At 37.3% G+C, this 20,450-nt stretch overlaps 1 protein-coding gene and 1 pseudogene across 1 annotated transcript; both read left to right on the top strand.

Annotated features, from left to right (window-relative positions):
- The first annotated feature begins 876 nt into the window (after nucleotides 1–876).
- LOC111167462 (olfactory receptor 8B3-like) lies at nucleotides 877–2,138 on the top strand. Its single transcript, XM_022560363.2, is given in 2 exon segments — nucleotides 877–1,803; nucleotides 1,805–2,138. Coding segments are annotated over 2 exon segments (936 nt in total). The 5' UTR covers nucleotides 877–891; the 3' UTR covers nucleotides 1,829–2,138.
- Nucleotides 2,139–7,659: 5,521 nt separating this feature from the next.
- LOC111167464 (olfactory receptor 8C8-like) lies at nucleotides 7,660–9,510 on the top strand (annotated as a pseudogene).
- Nucleotides 9,511–20,450: the final 10,940 nt, after the last annotated feature.

The following is a 20,450-nucleotide window of genomic DNA, read 5'->3' as shown; positions in this document are numbered from 1 at the left end:
TTGCAATCATTGTTTGCATCCATTTACAATACTTGGTGTCAGTTTATTTATCTCTTGTAAAAATAAAATACAGTGTGGGGAAAAAATTTTTTTGTCAAAATATATGTACTGTACAAGTTTACATGTCATAATAAGTATACAGCTTGATATATATTCACTAACAACAGATAATTTAATCAGCACCCAAATTAATTTATTTCGCTTTCATGCCATCCTACAAAACCTGGGAAAGCACATCCACCTTCCTTTATTCATTCTATGTTCAGCTAGGATGGAATAGAGGAGGAGAATATGTGGAAACAATGCAGTATATGGTTAAGTATAAAGTTTAGGCCACCAAGGCTCTCCTCCATACCTGTTATCAATTGTTGACTTCATGGAATCTTGTAGTAAAGTACCTGAAAATCCGAGAGACTCTTAGCAACTCCCTTCTAGGAAGCAGAATATGGTTATGGTCTCTGCCCTGTGGGAATTCTCTCTTTCTTGAAGGTCATCACAGGGGAACTGAGATAACTTGTAGAGTGATGGAAACATGAGTAGGAACTAAAAAGTGACTGGTCAGATGAATAGGATGGAGAGATGGGGATACAACCCCACCACCAAAGCCCATCAGCAAGTAGGCTTGTTCCTCAGCTACCCCATCCCTCTATCTTCTAGTAAGATAGAGCAGTTGTTTGTCCCATGCAGTTCATGCAACAAAAGACAGTGATTTAAACGTAGAGGGGTATGTGTTGCAGTACTTACAGACCCTATGAAGCAAAGGAAGATGTGATTTCTGCCAGTCTGAGTCTCTTTCTTGTAAAGCTCATATAAAAGAGAGTCTGTAAGGACAGAGCTGGGTTCCCTATTAATGTAGTTTTCTTCTATTCTCACAGATTTCCAAAGTTGAGAATGCTGTCTAGAAATGACTCCTTAGTGACTGAATTTATACTTGCTGGATTAACAGACCATCCAGAGCTCCAGCAGCCCCTCTTTTACCTGTTTCTAATGATCTACATTGTCACCATGGTGGACAACCTGGGCTTGATCATTCTTATTGGTCTAAATTCTCACCTCCACACCCCCGTGTACTATTTAGTCTTCAACTTATCCTTCATTGATCTCTGTTGCTCCTCTGTTTTCACCCCCCAGATGCTGATGAACTTTGTATTCAAGAAGAATATCATCTCCTATGTTGGGCGCATGACTCAGCTGTTTTTCTTTCTCTTTTTTGTCATCTCTGAATGCTATATGTTGACCTCAATGGCCTATGACCGCTATGTGGCCATCTGTACTCCATTGCTGTATAAGGTCACCATGTTCCATAAGGTCTGTTTGGTGCTATCTTTGGCTGTGTATGTGATGGGGTTTACTGGAGCCTCTGCCCACACAGGGTGCATGCTTAGATGAACCTTCTGCAACGTTAATATCAACCATTACTTGTGTGACATCCTCCCACTCCTCCAAGTCTCTTGCACCAGCACTTATGTCAGTGAGGTGGTAGTTCTCATTGTTGTGGGTATTAATATCACAGTACCCAGTTTCACCATCCTAGTTTCTTACATCTTCATCCTTACTAGCATTCTTCATATCAAATCTGCTCAGGGAAGATCGAAAGCCTTCAGCACGTGTAGCTCCCACATCATTGCTCTCTCTTTTTTTGGTTCAGCAGCATTCATGTACCTTAAATATTCTTCTCCTGGATCTATGGACCTGAAAAAAATTTATTTTTTCTATACTAATGTGGTGCCCATGGTCAATCCTTTGATTTACATTTTGAGAAACAAGGATATCAAGGTTACACTGAGGAAATCCCTGTTTAAGAATCCAGAGGAGAACCATGTTCTAATTTGAATCAGCGATATTGTAAAGAAATTCAACTTTTTATTTATTTTTACTGGTGTCTTTCAAGAAGAGTGTATTTATCACCATGTTGCTTCTACAGATTTTTTTATATGTGGTATGGGCTTGTCTTATCACTTCCCTCATTGCTGATCTTGTCTCATATTTGGCCTCTGTATCTCCTGCACCTCATATCAGTTTACTGAATAACAACATGCTTATAAAAGGAGTAAATATGCTGACCTTTTTAAAAAATAATTTTTTCATACTTCCATCTTCTCAGCTATTCCTAATCTGGACAAATATGGTGAATCATAAATCACAGAAAGTTAAAATTATATCTTACTCATCTAAACACAGAAGTGCCAGATACTGTAGAAATATTCTCATTCTTGTCGATACTCTTGCTGGTATAGGGAACAGGATTCCATAAAATGTCTTAATACAAACTAGTATATAACTTGAAGTATCATCAGATTCTCTGATCTTTTCCTTTTGTTCTATATTTCTTATCAACCTTCTTTTTATATTTTGCCCTTTCTTGTTCCCTTTGAGAATGGCAAAATCTATACAATTTACCACCTGTTTCTGAGAGCCTCTATCAGCCCAGTTCATTTAATATTGAAGAGAATACATGTAGCTCCACCTTTTACTGCCAAAGATGGTGTTAATAAAGTACCATTAAAGGAATAATACATGTGTACCTTAGGATCCTAGCAAGGGGGCTGACTGGTTTATTATAAAACTTGCATTTGTTATTATCTACAATGACAGCAAATATTTTTAAAAAGAGCATATAGCTCTTACTGCATAGTTTGTTATTTATCACTTTAAAGGAAAGTACTGCACATTAAGTTAGGAGAAATATGTTAGACATTGTTTTACTTATCTAATGAGATTTATCATGAAAAAAGGTGTATATTAATGATAATAAACTATATTTTTTCAACATTTTTTGCGATTATTTAAACCTGTACCTCAGTCCATTCAAGCTGCTGCAACAAAATACCACAGACTCAATGACATAAACAACAGAAATTTATTTCTCACAGTTCTGGAGGTTGGAAGTCCAAGATCAGGGTATCAGCATAAATGGGTGAGGGCACTTTTCTGGGTCGCTCCCTTCTCATTATATGCTCACAAGGTGGAAGGGGGTAGTGATTTCTGTGAGATGTCTTTTATAAGGTACTAATCCCAATTATGAGGGTTCCATCTTCATGACTTAAGTACCTCCTAAAGGCTCCATCTCCCAATATCATCACCTTTGGGGGGTTTAGGATTTCAACACTTGACCATAACACCTTGTCTACCCAATAAGATAATAAACAGATTTAAAGTAGATGCTGTTTTCTCTAATTTCCCTATTTCTCCAGCACTTTTCCGTTTGTATATTTAGAATGTCAGATGTATTTGGAGGGCAAGAAGAATAGTGGTTACCTCTGGGGAGGGGATGGGTATTGACTGAGAAGGGGAACAAGGGAACCTTTCTAGGAAATGTGTATCTTGAATTATATTTTATATGGGCATATATATATATAGGTAAAATTCATTGAGCCATACACTTAAGATTTATGTTTCCTTTTTAACGAAGTATAGTTGATTTATACTATATTAGTTTCACTTGCACAACATAGTGATTCAATATTTTTATAGATTATACTCCATTTAAAGTTATTACAAAATAATGGCTATATTTCACTGCACTGTACAATATATCCTTGCTGATTATTTATTTTATACATAGTAGTTTTTAAGCCTTAGTCCCATACACGTAATCTGCCCCTCCCTCCTTCCCTCTGCCCTTTGGTAACTAGTAGTTTGTTTTCTATATCTGTGAGCATGTTTTTGTTTTGCATATACATTCATTTGTATTATTTTTTTAGATTCCATATGTAAGTGATATAATACAGTATTTGTCTTTCTCTGTCTGACTTATTTCACTAGATCCATTCATGTTGCTGCAAATGGCAGAATTTCAATATTTTTATGGCTGAGTAATATTCCATCTTTATCTATCTATGACATCTTTATCCATTCGTCTATTGATGGGCCTTTGGGTTGCTTCCATATCTTGGCAATTGTAAATAGTACTGCTATGAACATTGGGGCATATGTATCTTTTTAAATAGTGTTTTTGTTTTTTTCCCAGATATACCTCCAACAGTGGAAATACTGGATCATATGGTAGATCTATTTTTTAATTTTTTTGAGGAACATCCATACTGTTTTCCATGGTGGCTGCACCAATTTACACTCCCACAAACAGGGTACAAGTGTTCTCTTTTCTCCACATCTTCTCCAACATTTGTTATTTGTAGAGTTTTGATAATAGCCATTCTGACAGGCGTGAGGCGATATCTTGTTGTTTTGATTTGCACTTTCCTGACAGTTAGCAATGTTGAGCATCTTTTCATGTGTCTGTTGGCCATCTATATGCCTCCTTTTGAAAAATATCTGTTCAGGACTTCTACCCATTTTTAACTTGTGTTGGTTTTTTTTTGATATTGAGTTGTATGATCTGTTTATATATGTTGGATATTAACCCGTTATCAGTCATATTATTTATAAATATTTTCTCCCATTCAGTATGTTGTCTTTTCATTTTGTTGATGGTTTCCTTTGCTGCGCAAAAGCTTTTAAGTTTAATTAGGTCCCGTTTGTTTATGTTTGCTTTTATTTCATTTACCTTAGGTGACAGATGTAAAAAAATATTTCTACAGTTTATGTCAAAGAGTGTTCTGCTTATGTTTTCTTCTAGGATTTTTATGGTTTCATGTGTTACATTTAGGTCTTTAATCCATTTTCAGTTTATTTTTGTATATGGTCAGGAAATGTTCATCCCATTGTTTTACAAGTAGCTGTCCAGTTTTCCCAGCATCACTTGTTGAAAAGAATGTCATTTCTTCACTGTATATTCTTCACTTCATTGTTGTAGATTGACAATAAATGTGTGGGTTTTTTTCTGGGATCTCTATTCTGTTTCATTGATCTGTGTGTCTGTTTTTGTGCAGGCACCACTCTGTTTTGATTACTCTAGCTTTGAAGTATAGTCTGAAGGCTGGTAGGGTAATACATCCAGCTTTGTTCTTCTTTTCTCAAGATTGCTTTGGCAGTTTGGGGCCTTTTTTGGTTGTATGTGAATTTTAGGATTAATTTTTCTAGTTCTGTGAAAAATATCATAGGTATTTTGTTAGGGATTGCATTAAATCTTTAGATTGCTTTGGGTGGTATGGCCATTTTAACAACATTAATTGTTTGAATCCAAGAGCACAGGATATCATTTCATTTCTTTGTATCATATTCAGTTTCCTTTATCAGTGTTTTATATTTTCCAGATTATACATCTTTCACCTCTTTGGTTTAGTTTCTTCCTATGTATTTTATTCTTTTTCAAACTATTTTAAATGGGCTTTATTTTTTACTTTCTTTTTCTGATAGTTTATTGTGTATGGAAACTCAACAGATTTCTGTATGTTAATCTTGTATCCCGCAACATTGCTGAATTCATTTATTCTAATAGCTTTGGGGTGGAGACTTTAGCATTTTCTATATAATGTATCATGTCATCTGCAAATAGTGGCAATTTTACTTCTTCCCTTCAAATTAGGATACCTCATTTCTTTTTCTTGTGTGATTGCTGTGGCTAGGACTTCCAATTCTGTGTTAAATAGAAGTTGCAAGACTGGGATCCTTGTATGGTTCCTGAATTTAGAGGAAAGGCTTTCAGCTTTTCACCATTGAGTATGATGTTACATGTGGATTCATCATAAATGGCCTTTATTATGTTGAGATATGTTCCCTCAATACCCACTTTGCTAAGTGTTTTTTATCATGACTGGATGTTGAATTTTGTCAAATGTTTTTTCTGTCTATTGAAATGATCGTGTGCTTTTTATTCTTCCTTTTTTTTTTTTTTTTTTAGCGGTATGCAGGCCTCTCACCACTGTGGCCTCTCCCGTCGCGAAGCACAGGCTCCGGACGCGCAGGCCCAGTGGCCATGGCCCACAGGCCCAGCCACTCCGCGGCATGTGGGATCCTCCCAGACCGGGGCACGAACCCATATCCCCTGCATCGGCAGGCAGACCCCCCAACCACTGCGCCACCAGGGAAGCCCATATTCTTCCTTTTCTTAATGTGGTTTATCACATTGATTGATTTGTGAATGCTGAACCATCCTTGTGACTGTAGAATAAATCCAACTTGATCATGGTGTATGATCCTTTTTATATATTGTTGGATTTGGTTTGCTAATATTTTGTTGAGGATTTTTGCATCTATATTTGTCAGAGATATTGGCCTCTACCTTCCCTTTTTTGTAGTGTCTTTGCTTGATTTTAGTATCAGGGTAATGGTGGCCCTGTAGAATGAGTTTGATAATGTTCTGTCCTCTTCATTTTTTGAAACAGTTTGAGAAACATAGGTATTATTTCTTCTTCATATTTTTGGTAGAATTCCCCTGTAAAGCTGTTCAGTCTTGGGCTTTTTTTTTTTTCCCCCCGGGAGACATTTAATTGCAAATTCAATTTCACTACTAGTGATTGATCAGTTCAAATTGCCTGTTTCTTCTTGATTCTGTCTTGGAAGGTTGTATGTTTCTAGAAATTTGTCCATTACTTTTAGGTTGTCCAATTTGTTGGCATATAACTGTTTGCAACATTCTCTTATGATATTTTGTATCTCTGTGGTATCAGTTGTTCTTTCTCTTCTTTCTTTTCTTATTTTGTTTATTTGGGTTTTCTATATTTTCTTCCTGGTGAGCTTGGCTGGTGGTTTATCTTTTTTAATCTTTCAAAAAAATAGCTCTTTGTTTCCTTGACCTTTTCTGTTGTTTTTTCTATTTCTATTTTATTTATTTCCTCTCTGAACTTTATTATTTCCTTCCTTCTCCTGGACTTTGGGCTTTCTTACTTCTTATTCTAATTCCTTTAGGTGGTAGATTAGGTTGTTTACTTGAGATTTTTCTTCTTTCTTGAGGAAGACTTGTATCACTATAAACTTCGTTCTTAGAACTGCTTTTGCTGCATCCCACAGATTTTGGATTGTGTTGTTTCCATTTTCATTTGTTTCAAAGTATTTTCTGATTTACTCTTTGATTTCTTCATTGACCAATTGCTTTTTTAGTAGCATGTTGTTTAGTCTCCATGTGTTTGTGGTTTTCCCATTTTTCTTTATGTAATTGATTTTTAGTTTTATACCATGTGGTTGGAAAAATGCTTGATATAAGTTCTGTCCTTTAAAATTTGTTGAGACTTGTTTTGTGCGCTACCATGTGATCTATCCTATAATACACAGAACACAACAAAGAATTATCCACTTCAAAATACCATTAGTGCTAATTTGAGAAATCCTGCTATAATGAATATGGATTAATAGCAATGGGAACACTTCTCAGGCTCCTATTATATGTCAGGGATGTTCCTAATAAACTTTGGGTGATTTAACTAATTTAATCCACAAAACAGCCCTATGAGATAGCTCTTTTGCTAGCCTCATTTTATAGATATACATAGGGATAAGTATATAAAAATATGCAAGGATCAGAGAGGTTATATGATTGTCTATGGTCTTACAATTAAGAAGTTTAACAGCCAGATTTAAACTAAGTCTGACTTAAGGGGCCCATTCTTTTAACCATTTTGCTACAACACGTCTTTACAGAGGTGAAATCCATAAGCATGGACAGTGCTAAAGCTATGATATACTATTTCACTAATGCAATCCCAGAGGCTCTAGGAAAGTGCTAGTAAAGGCAAGTGATTATGCCCCAGATGTTCCTTTTTTAGAACTGTGCATAGACACCAGGAGATGATGAAGAAAGTACAAAAGGGGCACCCATTTTTCTGCATTGGGGGTTAAGAATTCTCAATGTGAAATTATAAACTGAGTAGAACATTGTGTCTCCAAGGATCTATGATACAGGATGGAAACACAAACTCAGTAATTTCTACCCTCAGTGGGCTCACTTAACTTGAAATCACGAGGGAGAGAATAATTTTCTGTGCTTCCAATCAATTTTCCCAGAACTATAGGGCATGGAATAGAATCTCATTTGAATCAACTGATTGTTTTGGAGCTCATATAAGGTTGCTTTCCTCCTTGCAAGTGAAGAGGACCTTCTGGGTAAATTCTCAAATAGAAATTATGGCTTGTTCCCCAGCATACCTCTTTTAGCAAGTCAAAGACTGAGGACCGTGCTGGTGGATATTGCCTCCTTCATTGTCAGAAACTTTGACCCTCTCAGGACTGTAAGGCAGAAGGGGCCTTAAGGTTCAATGGCAGTGAGGCATTCAGAAAAAAGAAGGTGAGGGTTGAATCAACCCCCTCTTTTCTTTTCAGACCCCAAACTACATAAATCAATGGTTGTGGGGAACACTACCTGTTTAATTGCTCTTTTCAGCCCTGATCCTTAACCGACACAGGGGAGAAGGGAGAAAATGACATGCAGAGACACTGGGAGTCTACCAGCATGATTTCTGAACAGAGACAAACAACGGTAGTAAGGGTAGAAAGGAGAAAATGAGGAATCATCAGGAATAATCATAAGTCTTGCTTTTTGGATGTCTTAATGTATGTCTTTATAAAAGTGAGATTATAAACAAGCAGATCCAGCTCTCCCTTGGAAAACAAAGAGGAAAAGTCCATTGTTAATGTCAGTTTCTACCCCTGTTCCTGCAGATCACAATTGTGCAATTAATGGCTATGGAAAATGCCTACTCTGTGACTGAGTTTATCCTTATGGGATTCACAGACCAACCTGAACTCCAACTACTCTTGTTTTTCCTGTTTCTGGTGAACTACATGGTCACTGTGGTAGGCAGTTTGTGCTTGATGAATCTAATTTGTCTAAATTCACACCTTCTCACCCCCATGTATTTTTTCGGCTTTAATCTGTCTTTTATTGATCTCTGTTACTCATGTGTCTTTACCCCAAAATGCTAAAGAGATTTATTTCAGAGAAGAACATCATCTTCTTTGCAGGATGCATGTCTTAGCTATTTTTCTTCTGATTTTTTGTCAACTCTGAGTGCTATGTGTAGACAGCCATGGCCTGTGATCACTATGTGTCCATCTGTAAGCCACTGCTGTACACAGTCACCATGTCCCCTCAGGTCCGTTCTCTGCTTATATCTGGTTCATATGTGATGGGGTTTGCTGGTGGTGTGGTCCACACAGGGTGTATGATCAGGCTGATCTTTTGTGATTCCAACATCATCAACCATTACCTGTGTGACATCTTCCACCTCCTCCAGCTCTCCTGCAGCAGCACCTATGCCAATGAACTTGTGGTTTCTGTTGTTGTGGGTACAGTTGTCATGGTATCTAGCTTCATTCTCTCTGTTTCTTATACCTTGATTCTTTTCAATATCCTTCACATACCATCAGATAAAGGTTGGTCCAAAGTCTTCAGCACCATGGCTCCACATAATAACAGCTGGTCTATTCTATAGACTTGGGCTGCTCATTCATGTCAAGCCATCATTTGCTGGGTCTGTGGGTCAGGGGAAATTTTTCTCAGTGTTTTACGCCAATGTAGTACCCATGTTGAACCCTCTCATTTATAGCCTCAGGAACAAGGATGTCAAAATTGCTCTGAAGAAAACCATGAAGAGAATTACAAACTGAGCTGAACCATTTATACCTCCATTTTTGTCTTTTCCTTCTCTTCCTGCTCCACTTTATCTTCTTCCTACTATTCGTTTTTTTTCTTCGTATTTCTAAATTCTTCTTGGCAGGATTTCTTCTCTAATTTCTTTCTTTTCTTGCCACATGATGTAACCCCATGGGCCTATTCTTGGACTACAGGATCATTCTCAGCCCTTAGTAACCCTATACAAGTTGGAGACAATGGGCCAATAACCTTTCCCATCTAAGGATAACACTACTTCTTTTCTTGTGTCTTTCCCATCCAAGGTAAGCCATGGAGGGGTATGCTGTCTAACCAATTTTTTTCTTTCTTGGTTTCATTACACAGCACCCTTTCCTGTTTCAATGATTTATTACTTACAATTTCATAAAACAGAGAATGACAAAAATTGTGGGTATGGTAAACTTGTAAATATTTCCAGAATTTTTTATTAATCACTCTTATTCTAGATTTTCAGTATGCATATATATAGCAATTGAATACTTTATTGAACTAAGGTTCTTTATTCTTGAGGATGCTTGAGAATGTATCAGCTACACTATTCTGCTCACCTTTCACAATACACACCAATAACAAATGCCTCTGTTTATGGTATTGGTCAACTGACATTTTGTCAGAAATGTAATTGAAATTGTTATCAACTTGTCTACATATCTGTGGATTGTGATTGTGATTAAAAATTAACCAATAGCATTTTTGGCTACAGAATAGATTGTCACATGTAATGTCAGGATTCTTTGTCTAACTGCAAAACAGGGGTTCCCCTTTGCAAAGGAAGATTTATTTCCTGCTTTCAAAACACAAACAATAATATATGGCAAAACCTTGTCCTACTGGGATTTACTCTTTCAACATGGTAATTTGACTCCTCCCTTTTGTCTCTCAGAAGGAAAATCTGTACTCCATAGCAGATTACTCCATAATCTGTACTTTAATTCCTATTAAAAGATAAGTATCCTCATCCCGTTTTATAGATAAGGAAATAGTTATGTGACTTAATCAAAATCCCACAGCTAATGATGCAGAGCCCAGTTTTTGAACCCACTGTTCATCTCACGAAGAAATGGAATGAAAGAAAGAAATGTGAAGGGACAGAGAGAGCTCCGAGAGCATTGTTTCTGAATGAGCTTGAAAGTGGGAGTTTTCCTCAGCCATGATTGCTGTGGCAGAGGGATGTTCTACAAGGCTCTGGTACCTAACTAAAGTGTACCTGCTTTTATGCCAATACCATACTGTCCTGATTACTGTAGCTTTGGAGTTTTGTCTGAAGTCAGGAAGCCTGATTCCTCCAGCTCCGTTTTTCCTTCTCAAGATTCCTTTGGCTATTCAGGGCCTTTTGTGTTTCCATACAAATTGTGAAATTTTTTGTTCTATTCTGTGAAAAATGCCAGTGGTACTTTGATAGGGATTGCATTGAATCTGTAGATTGCTTTGGGTCATATAGTCATTTTCACAATATTGATTCTTCCAAACCAAGAACATGGTATATCTCTCCATCTGTTGGTATCATCTTTAATTTCTGTCAACAGTGTCTTATAGTTTTCTGCATACAGATCTTTTGTCTCCCTAGATAGGTTTATTCCTAGATATTTTATTCGTTTTGTTGCAATGGCAAATGGCAGTGTTTCTTTCTCTTTCAGATTTTTCATCATTAGTGTATAGGAATGCAAGAGATTTCTGTGCATTAATTTTGTATCCTGCAACTTTACCAAATTCATTGATTAGCTCTGGCAGCTTTCTGGTGGCATCTTTAGCATTCTTTATGTATAGTATCATGTCATTTGCAAACAGTGAGAGCTTTACTTCTTCTTTTCCCATTTGGATTCCTCTTATTTTTCTTCTCTGATTGCCGTGGCTAGGATTTCCAAAACTATGTTGAATAATAGTGGTGAGAGTGGACATCCTTGTCTTTTTCCTGACCTTACAGGAAATGCTTTCAATTTTTCACCATAGAGAATAATGTTTGCTGTGGGTTTGTCGTATATAGCCTTTATTATGTTGAGGTAGGTCCCCTCTATGCCCACTTTCTGGAGAGTTTTTATCATAAATGGGTATAGAATTTGTCAAAAGTTTTTTCTGCATCTATTGAGATTATCATTTGGTTTTCATTCTTCAATTTGTTAATATGGTGTATCACATTGATTGATTTACGTATATTGAAGAATCCTTGCATCCTTGGGATAAATCCCACTTGGTCATGGTGTATGATCCTTTTAATGTGTTGTTGGATTCTGTTTGGTAGTATTTTGTTGAGGATTTTTGCGTCTATATCATCAGTGATATTGGTCTGTAATTTTTTCTTTTTTTTTTTCTTTTTGTTGTATCTTTGTCTGGTTTTGGTATCAGGGTGATGGTGGCCTCACAGAATGAGTTTGGGAGTGTTCCTTCCTCTGCAATTTTTTGGAAGAGTTTGAGAAGGATGGGTGTTAGCTCTTCTCTACATGTTTGATAGAATTCACCTGTAAAGCCATCTGGCCCTGGACTTTTGTTTGTTAGAAGATTTTTAATCACAGTTTCAATTTCATTGCTTGTGATTGGTCTGTCCATATTTTCTATTTCTTCCTGGTTCAGTCTTGGATGGTTATACCTTTTGACGAGTTTGTCCATTTCTGCCAGGTTGTCCATTTTATTGGCATACAGTTGCTTGTAGTAGTCTCTTAGGATGCTTTCTATTTCTGCAGTGTCTCTTCTAACTTCTTTTTCATTTCTAATTTTATTGATTTAGTTCTCTCCCTCTTTTTCCTGATAAGTCTGGCTAATGGTTTATCAATTTTGTTTATCTTCTCAAAGAACCAGCTTTTAGTTTTATTCATCTTTGCTATTATTTTCTTTGTTTCTATTTCATTTATTTCTGCTCTGATCTTTATGATTTCTTTCCTTCTGCTAACTTTGGATTTTGTTTGTTCTTCCTTCTCTAGTTCCTTTAGGTGTAAGGTTAGATTGTTTGAGATTTTTCTTGTTTCTTGGTGTAGGCTTGTATAGCTATAAACTTCATGCTTAGAACTACTTTTGCTGCATCCCATAGGTTTTGGATCGTCGTGTTTTCATTGTCATTTGTCTCTAGGTATTTTTTGATTTCCTCTTTGATTTCTTAAGTGATCTCTTGGTTATTTAGTAACGTATTGTTTAGCCTCCATGTGTTTGTGTTTTTTACGTTTTTTCCCCTGTACTTGATTTCCAATCTCATAGTGTTGTGGTCATAAAAGATGCTAGATATGATTTCAATTTTCTTAAATTTACTGAGGCTTGATTTCTAACCCAAGATGTGATCTATCCTGGAGAATGTTCCATGTGCACTTGAGAAGAAAGTGTAATCTGCTGTTTTTGGATGCAATGTCCTATAAATATCAATTAAATCTATCTCATCTATTGTGTCATTTAAGGCTTCTGTTTCCTTGTTTTCATTTTGGATGATCTGTCCATTGGTGTAACTGAGGTGTTAAAGTCCCCCATTATTATTGTGTTACTGTCGATTTCCTCTTTTATAGCTGTTAGCAGTTGCCTTATGTATTGAGGTGCTCCTACGTTGGGTGCATATATATTTATAATTCGTATCTTCTTCTTGAATTGATCCCCTGATCATTATGTAGTGTCCTTCCTTGTCTCTTGTAACATTATTTTAAAGTCTATTTTATCTGATATGAGTATTGCTACACTCAGTTTCTTTTGATTTCCATTTGCATAGAATATCTTTTTCAATCTCCTCACTTTCAGTCTGAATGTGTCCCTAGGTCTGAAGTGGTCTCTTGTAGACAACATTATATATGGGTATGTTTTTATATCCATTCAGCACGCCTCTGTCTTTTGGTGGAGCATTTAATCCATTCACGTTTAGGGTAATTACCGATATGTATGTTCCTATTACCATTTTCTTAATTGTTTTGGATTTCTATTTGGCGGTCCTTTTCTTCTCTTGTGATCCCACTTAGAGAAGTTCCTTTACCATTTGGTGTAGAGTTGGTTTGGTGGTGCTGAATTCTCTTAGCTGTTGTTTGTCTGTAAAGCTTTTGATTTCTCCATCGAATCTGAATGAGATCCTTGCTGGGTACAGTAATCATGGTTGTAGGTTCTTCCCTTTCATCACTTTAAGTATATCATGCCACTCCCTTCTGGCTTGCAGAGCTTCTGCTGAAAAATAAGCTGTTAACCTTATGGGAGTTCCCTTGTATGTTGTCATTTTTCCCTTGCTGCTTTTAATATTTTTACCTTGTATTTAATTTTTGAGAGTTTGATTAATATGTGTCATGGTGTGTTTCTCCTTGGATTTATCCTGTATGGGACTCTCTGTGCTTCCTGGACTTGATTAACTATTTCCTTTCCCATATTAGGGAAGTTTTAGACTATAATCTCTTCAAATATTTTCTCAGTCCCTTTCTTTTTCTCTTCTTCTTCTGGGACCCCTAATATTTGAATGTTGGTGCAGTTAATGTAATCCCAGAGATCTCTGAGACTGTCCTCAATTCTTTTCATTCTTTTTTCTTTATTCTGCTCTGCAGTAGTTATTTCCACTATTTTATCTACCAGGTCACTTATCCGTTCTTCTTCCTCAGTTATTCTGCTATTGATCCCTTCTAGAGAATCTTTAATTTCATTTATTGTTTTGTTCACCAGTTTGCTCTAGTTCTTCTAGGTCCTTGTTAAACGTTTCTTGTATATTCTCCATTCTATTTCCAAGGTTCTGGATCATCTTTACTATCATCATTCTGAATTCTTTTTCAGTTAGACTGCCTATTTCCTCTTCATTTCTTAGGTCTGGTGGGTGTTTGCCTTGGTCATTCATCTGTTGTTTCTCTGTCTTCTCGTTTTGCTTAACTTACTGTGTTTGGGGTCTCCTTTTCGCAGGCTGCAGGTTCGTAGTTCCCGTTGTTTTTGCTGTCTGCTCCCAGTGGCTAAGGTTGGTTCAGTGGGTTGTGTAGGCTTCCTGGTGGAGGCGACTAGTGCCTGTATTCTGGTGGATGAGGCTGGATCTTGTCTTTCTGGTGGGCAGGTCCACGTCTGGTGGTGTGTTTTTGGGTGTCTGTGACCTTATTATGATTTTAGGCAGCCTCTCTGCTAATGGATGGGGTTATGTTCCTGTCTTGCTAGTTCTTTGGAATAGGGTGTCCAACACTGTAGCTTGCTGGTCGTTGAGTGCAGCTGGGTCTTGGCATTGAGATGGAGATCTCTGGGAGATTCTTGCCATTTGATATTACGTGGAGCTGGGAGGTCTCTTGTGGACCAGTGTCCTGAACTTGGCTTTCCCACCTCAGAGGCACATCCCTGATGCCTGGCTGGAGCACCAACAGCCTGTCATCCACACAGCTCAGAATGAAAGGGAGAAAAAAAAGAAAGAAGATAAAATAAAATAAAATTAAAATAAAAAATTTTAATAAAAAAAGAGCAACCAAAGCAAAAAACAAATCCACCAATGATAACAAGTGCTAAAAACGATACTTAAAAAAAAAAAAAAACAAAAAAAACCGACAGAGAGAACCCTATGGTAAAAGCAAAACTACACAGACAAAATCACACACAGAATCATACACATACACTGAAAGAGAAAAAGGGGGAAAATATCTATCTATATTTATATATATTTATACACAAAATATAAATTATATATTTAATATATATATTAAATATATAATATATATATTAAATATATATGTATATTATATATATGCGTGTGTGTATATATATATGTATATATATATTGCTCCCAAAGTCCACCTCCTCAATTGGGGAAGATACATTTTCTATTCAGGTATTCCACAGCTGCAGTGTACATCAAGTTGACTGTGGAGATTTAATCTGCTGCTCCTGAGGCTGCTGGGAGAAATTTCCTTTTCTCTTCTTTGTTCACACAGCTCCTGGGGTTTAGCTTTGGATTTGGCCCTGCCTCTGCGTGTAGGTCGCCTGAAGGCATCTGTTCTTCGCTCAGACAGGACAGGGTTAAAGGAGCAGCTGATTTGGGGACTCTGGCTCACTCAGGCAGGGGGGAGGGAGGGCTACGGAATGCGGGGCGAGCCTGCGGCAGCAGAGACCAGCATGACGTTGCACCAGCATGAGGTGTGCCATGTGTTCTCCCGAGGAAGTTGTCCCTGGATCATGGGACCCTGGCAGTGGTGGGCTGAACAGGCTCTCAGGAGGGGAGGTGTGAATAGTGACGTGTGCTTGCACACAGGCTTGGTGTCTGTAGCAAGCATACATATTGTCTCATGCCCATCTCTGGGGTCCGCGCTGATAGCTGCAGCTCGCACCCATTTCTGGAGCTCCTTTAAGCCACACTCTTAATCCCCTCTCCTCACGCACCGGGAAACAAAAAGGCAAGAAAAAGTCTCTTGCCTCTTAGGCACCTCCAGACGTTTTCCTGGACTCGCTCCCAGCTAGCTGTGGCGCACTAGCCCCTTCAGGCTGTGTTCACACAGCCAACCCCAGTCCTCTCCCTCGGATCCGACCTCCGAAGCCCGAGCCTCAGCTCCCAGCCCCCACCTGTCCCAGCAAGCAAGCAGACAAGCCTCTCAGGCTGGTGAGTGCTGGTCGGCACTGATCCTCTATGCGGGAATCTCTCCGCTTTGACCTCTGCACCCCCGTTGCTGCACTCTCCTCCGTGGTTCTGAAGCTTCCCCCCTCTGCCACCCCGTCTCCGCCCGTGAAGGGCCTTCCTAGTGTGTGGAAACCTTTCCTCCTTCACAGCTCGCTCCCACTGGTGCAGGTCCCGTCCCTATTCTTTTGTCTCTGTTTTTTCTTTTTTCTTTTGCCCTACCCAGGTACGTGGGGAGTTTCTTGCCTTCTGGGAGGTCTGAGGTCTTCTGCCAGCATTCAGTAGGTGTTCTGTAGGAGTTGTTCCACATGTAGATGTATTTTTGATGTATTTGTGGGGAGGAAGGTGATCTCCACATCTTACTCTTCCACCATCTTGAAGCTCCTCCTATCACTCACTTCTTTTAGAACAAGTTCCCACAGGTCAACAGCCTGCAGACACATGGCTGACAGGAGTGTCCTAGATCACAACCCACCTTCCTGCTTCGAGCCAGACCACCTCTCTCATTTCATTCTTTTAATATTATCTTTCTCAGAGGAAAAGTCTTTAATTTTGATAACATCCAGTTTATTTTAAATTTTATGGACCATTTCTTTTCTCTCACATTTTAGGAGAGTAAAAAATAATTACCCAATTTTTCTTCCACATTATATGTATAATATCTTTTGCAGTTTTAAAAATAAGATATATGTATATCTCAAGGATCTTAATTTGATATTTTTAAATGTTCTTAAAGCCTTCTTGGGATATTCCAAACAATTGTTTTTCCTTTTAATTCAAATATTGTCTAATACAAAAGTCCCCATCAGAGGGAGCTGTTTACTAAGATTCTCACTGAAGCAATTTCCAATAGACAATAATTCCCTTCACTGATAGAGACCTACTTAGACCACATAACACTGTGGCCTAATTAATTCATAGGGAAAATTAATACAGATTAATTTTTCACACTGTTCCAGTACTGATATGAAAGAAAATTATTACTTTAGGACAGTTAAAATTATAAGAAGGTTTTCTCCTAAAGACCCAGTGTTCCTTTTCTCCTTTACCAAGAGTTATGTTCTAGACTGTTTAGAGGATTTATGAACTAGCAAATCTGAGAGGGAACATTTTTCCTTAAGTGCAATTGATAGGAGAGTTAATAACCAAAATAAGGTAAAGTCCTGATTCCTGCATTTCTCTTTAAATAATAAATGTACTGTCCCATTGTGGGATTTGCTGGGATATATTTCTGAGTTCTATTGTCCAGAAATGCAATTGTTCATTGCCTTTGTACCCAGCTTCAATATGTCTGGCTTCGTGCATGAAATGAGTGAAAGGCCCTCAACAAGTTTCAGAATTTCCTACAAATTCTCTACATAAATTGTTTTGACAGAGAAATTAAAATCTTTACAAACAAGTAAAAGTTAAGAGAATTGCACAGCACCAAACCAGCTTTACAACAAATGCTAAAGAAACTCTTCTAGGGAGGATACACGAGAAGGAAAAGACCTACAATGACAAACCCAAAACAATTAAGAAAATGGTAATGGAAACATACATACTGATAATTACCTTAAATGTAAATGGATTAAATGCTCCCACCAAAAGACACACACTGGCTGAATGGATATAAAAACAAGACCCATATATATGCTGTCTACAGCGACCCACTTCAGACCTAGGGACACATACAGACTGAAAGTGAGGAGACGGAAAAAGATAATCCATGCAAATGGAAATCGAAAGAAAGCTGGAGTAGCAATTCTCATATCAGACAATATAGACTTTAAAATGAAATCTATTACAAGAGACAGGGAAGGACACTACATAATGGTCAAGGGATCAATCCAAGAAGAAGATATAACAGTTGTAAATATTTATGCACCCAACACAGGAGCACCTCAATACATAAGGCAAATGCGAACAGCCATAAAAGGGGAAATTGACAGTAACACAATAACACTAGGGGACTTTAACACCCCACTTTCACCAATGGACAGATCATCTGAAATGAAAATAAATAAGGAAACACAAGCTTTAAATGACAAATTAAGAAAGATGGACTTAATTGATAATTATAGGACACTCCATCCAAAAACAACAGAATACACTTTCTTCTCAAGTGCTTATGGAACATTCTCCAGGATAGATCATATCATGGGTCACAAATAAAGCCTTGGGAAATTTAAGAAAACTGAAATCATATCAAGTACCTTTTCTGACCACAACGGTATGAGACTAGATATCAATTACAGAAAAAAACTAAAAAATACAAACACATGGAGGCTAAACAATGCACTAATAAATAACCAAGAGATCACTGAATAAATCAAAGAGGAAATAAAAAAATACCTAGAAATAAATTACAAGGAAAACACGATGACCCAAAACCTATGGGATGCAGCAAAAGCAGTTCTAAGAGGGAAGTTTATAGCATTACAACCCTACCTCAAGAAACAAGAAAAATCTTAAATAAACAACCTAACCTTACTCCTAAAGCAACTAGAGAAAGAACAAAAAAACCCCAAAGTTAGCAGAAGGAAAGAAATCATAAAGATCAGATCAGAAATAAAAGAAATAAAGGAAATGATAGCAGAGATCAATAAAGCTAAAAGCTGGTTCTTTGAGAAGATAAACAAAACTGGTAAACCATTAGCCAGACTCATCAGGAAAAAGAGAGAGAGGACTCAAATCAATAAAATTAGAAATGAAAAAGGAAATGTTACAAGAGACATGGCAGAAATACAAAGCATCTCAAGAGACTACTACAAGCAACTCTATGCCAATAAAATGGACAACCTGGAAGAAATGGACAAATTCTTTGAAAGGTATAACCATCCAAAACTGAACCAGGAAGAAATAGAAAATATGAACAGACCAATCACAAGCAATGAAATTGAAACTGTAATTAAAAATCTTCCAACAAACAAAAGTCCAGGACCAGATGGCTTCACAGGTGAATTCTATCAAATATTTAGAGATGTGCTAACACTTATCCTTCTCAAACTCTTCCAAAATATAGCAGAGGGAGGAACACTCCCAAACTCATTCTACGAGGCCACCATCACCCAAACCAGATAAAGATGTCACAGAGAAAGAAAACTACAGGCCAATATCACTGATGAACATAGAAGTACAAATCCTCAACAAAATACTTGCATACAGAATCCAACAGCACATTAAAAGGATCATACACCGTGACTAAGTGGGGTTTATCCCAGGGATGCAAGGATTCTTCAATACAGGCAAATCAATCAACATGATACACCATATTAACAAATTGAAGGAGAAAAACCATATGATCATCTCAATAGATGCAGAGAAAGCTTTCAACAAAATTCAACACCCATTTATGATAAAATCCCTCCAGAAAGTAGGCATAGAGGGAACTTTCCTCAACATAATAAGGGCCATATATGACAAACCCATAGCCAACATTGTCCTCAATGGTGAAAAACTGAAAGCATTTCCACTAAGATCAGGAACAAGACAAGGTTGCACACTCTCACCACTCTTATTCAGCATAGATTTGGACGTTTTAGCCACAGCAATCAGAGAAGAAAAAGAAATAAAAGGAATCCAAATCGGAAAAGAAGAAGTAAAGCTGTCACTGTTTGCAGATGACATGATACTATACATAGAGAATCCTAAAGATGCTACCAGAAAACTACTAGAGCTAATCAATGAATTTGGTAAAGTAGCAGGATACAAAATTAATGCACAGAAATCTCTTGCATTTCTATACACTGATGATGAAAAATCTGAAAGTGAAATTAAGAAAACACTCCCATTTACCATTGCAACAAAAAATAAAATACCTAGGAATAAACCTACCTAAGGAGACAAAAGACCTGTATGCAGAAAACTATAAGACACTGATGAAAGAAACTGAAGATGATACAAATAGATGGAGAGATATACCATGTTCTGGGATTGGAAGAATCAACATTGTGAAAATGACTATACGACCCAAAGCAATCTACAGATTCAATGCAATCCGTATCCAACTACCACTGGTATTTTTCACAGAACTAGAACAAAAAATTTCAAAATTTATATGGAAACACAAAAGACCCCGAATAGGCAATCTTGAGAAAGAAAAACTGAGCTGGAGGAATCAGGCTCCCTGACCTCAGACTATACTACAAAGCTACAGTAATCAAGATAGTATGGTACTGGCACAAAAACAGAAAGACAGATTAATGGAACAGGATAGAAAGCCCAGAGATAAACCCACACACCTATAGTCACCTTATCTTTGATAAAGGAGGCAAGAGTATACAATGGTTAAAAGACAGCCTGTTCAATAAGTGGTGATGGGAAAACGGGACAGCTACATGTAAAAGAATGAAATTAGAACACTCCCTAACACCATACACAAATATAAACTCAAAATGGATTAAAGACCTAAATGTGAGGACAGACACTATCAAACTCTTAGAGGAAAACATAGGCAGAACACTCTATGACATAAATCAC

Source organism: Delphinapterus leucas, chromosome 7 (genome assembly GCF_059928025.1).
Source record: "Delphinapterus leucas isolate spDelLeu-1000000601 "Yukka" chromosome 7, BTC_Dleu_Yukka2, whole genome shotgun sequence".
In the NCBI taxonomy this organism is placed as follows: domain Eukaryota; kingdom Metazoa; phylum Chordata; class Mammalia; order Artiodactyla; family Monodontidae; genus Delphinapterus; species Delphinapterus leucas.
This window is presented reverse-complemented; position numbering and strand designations above follow the sequence as displayed.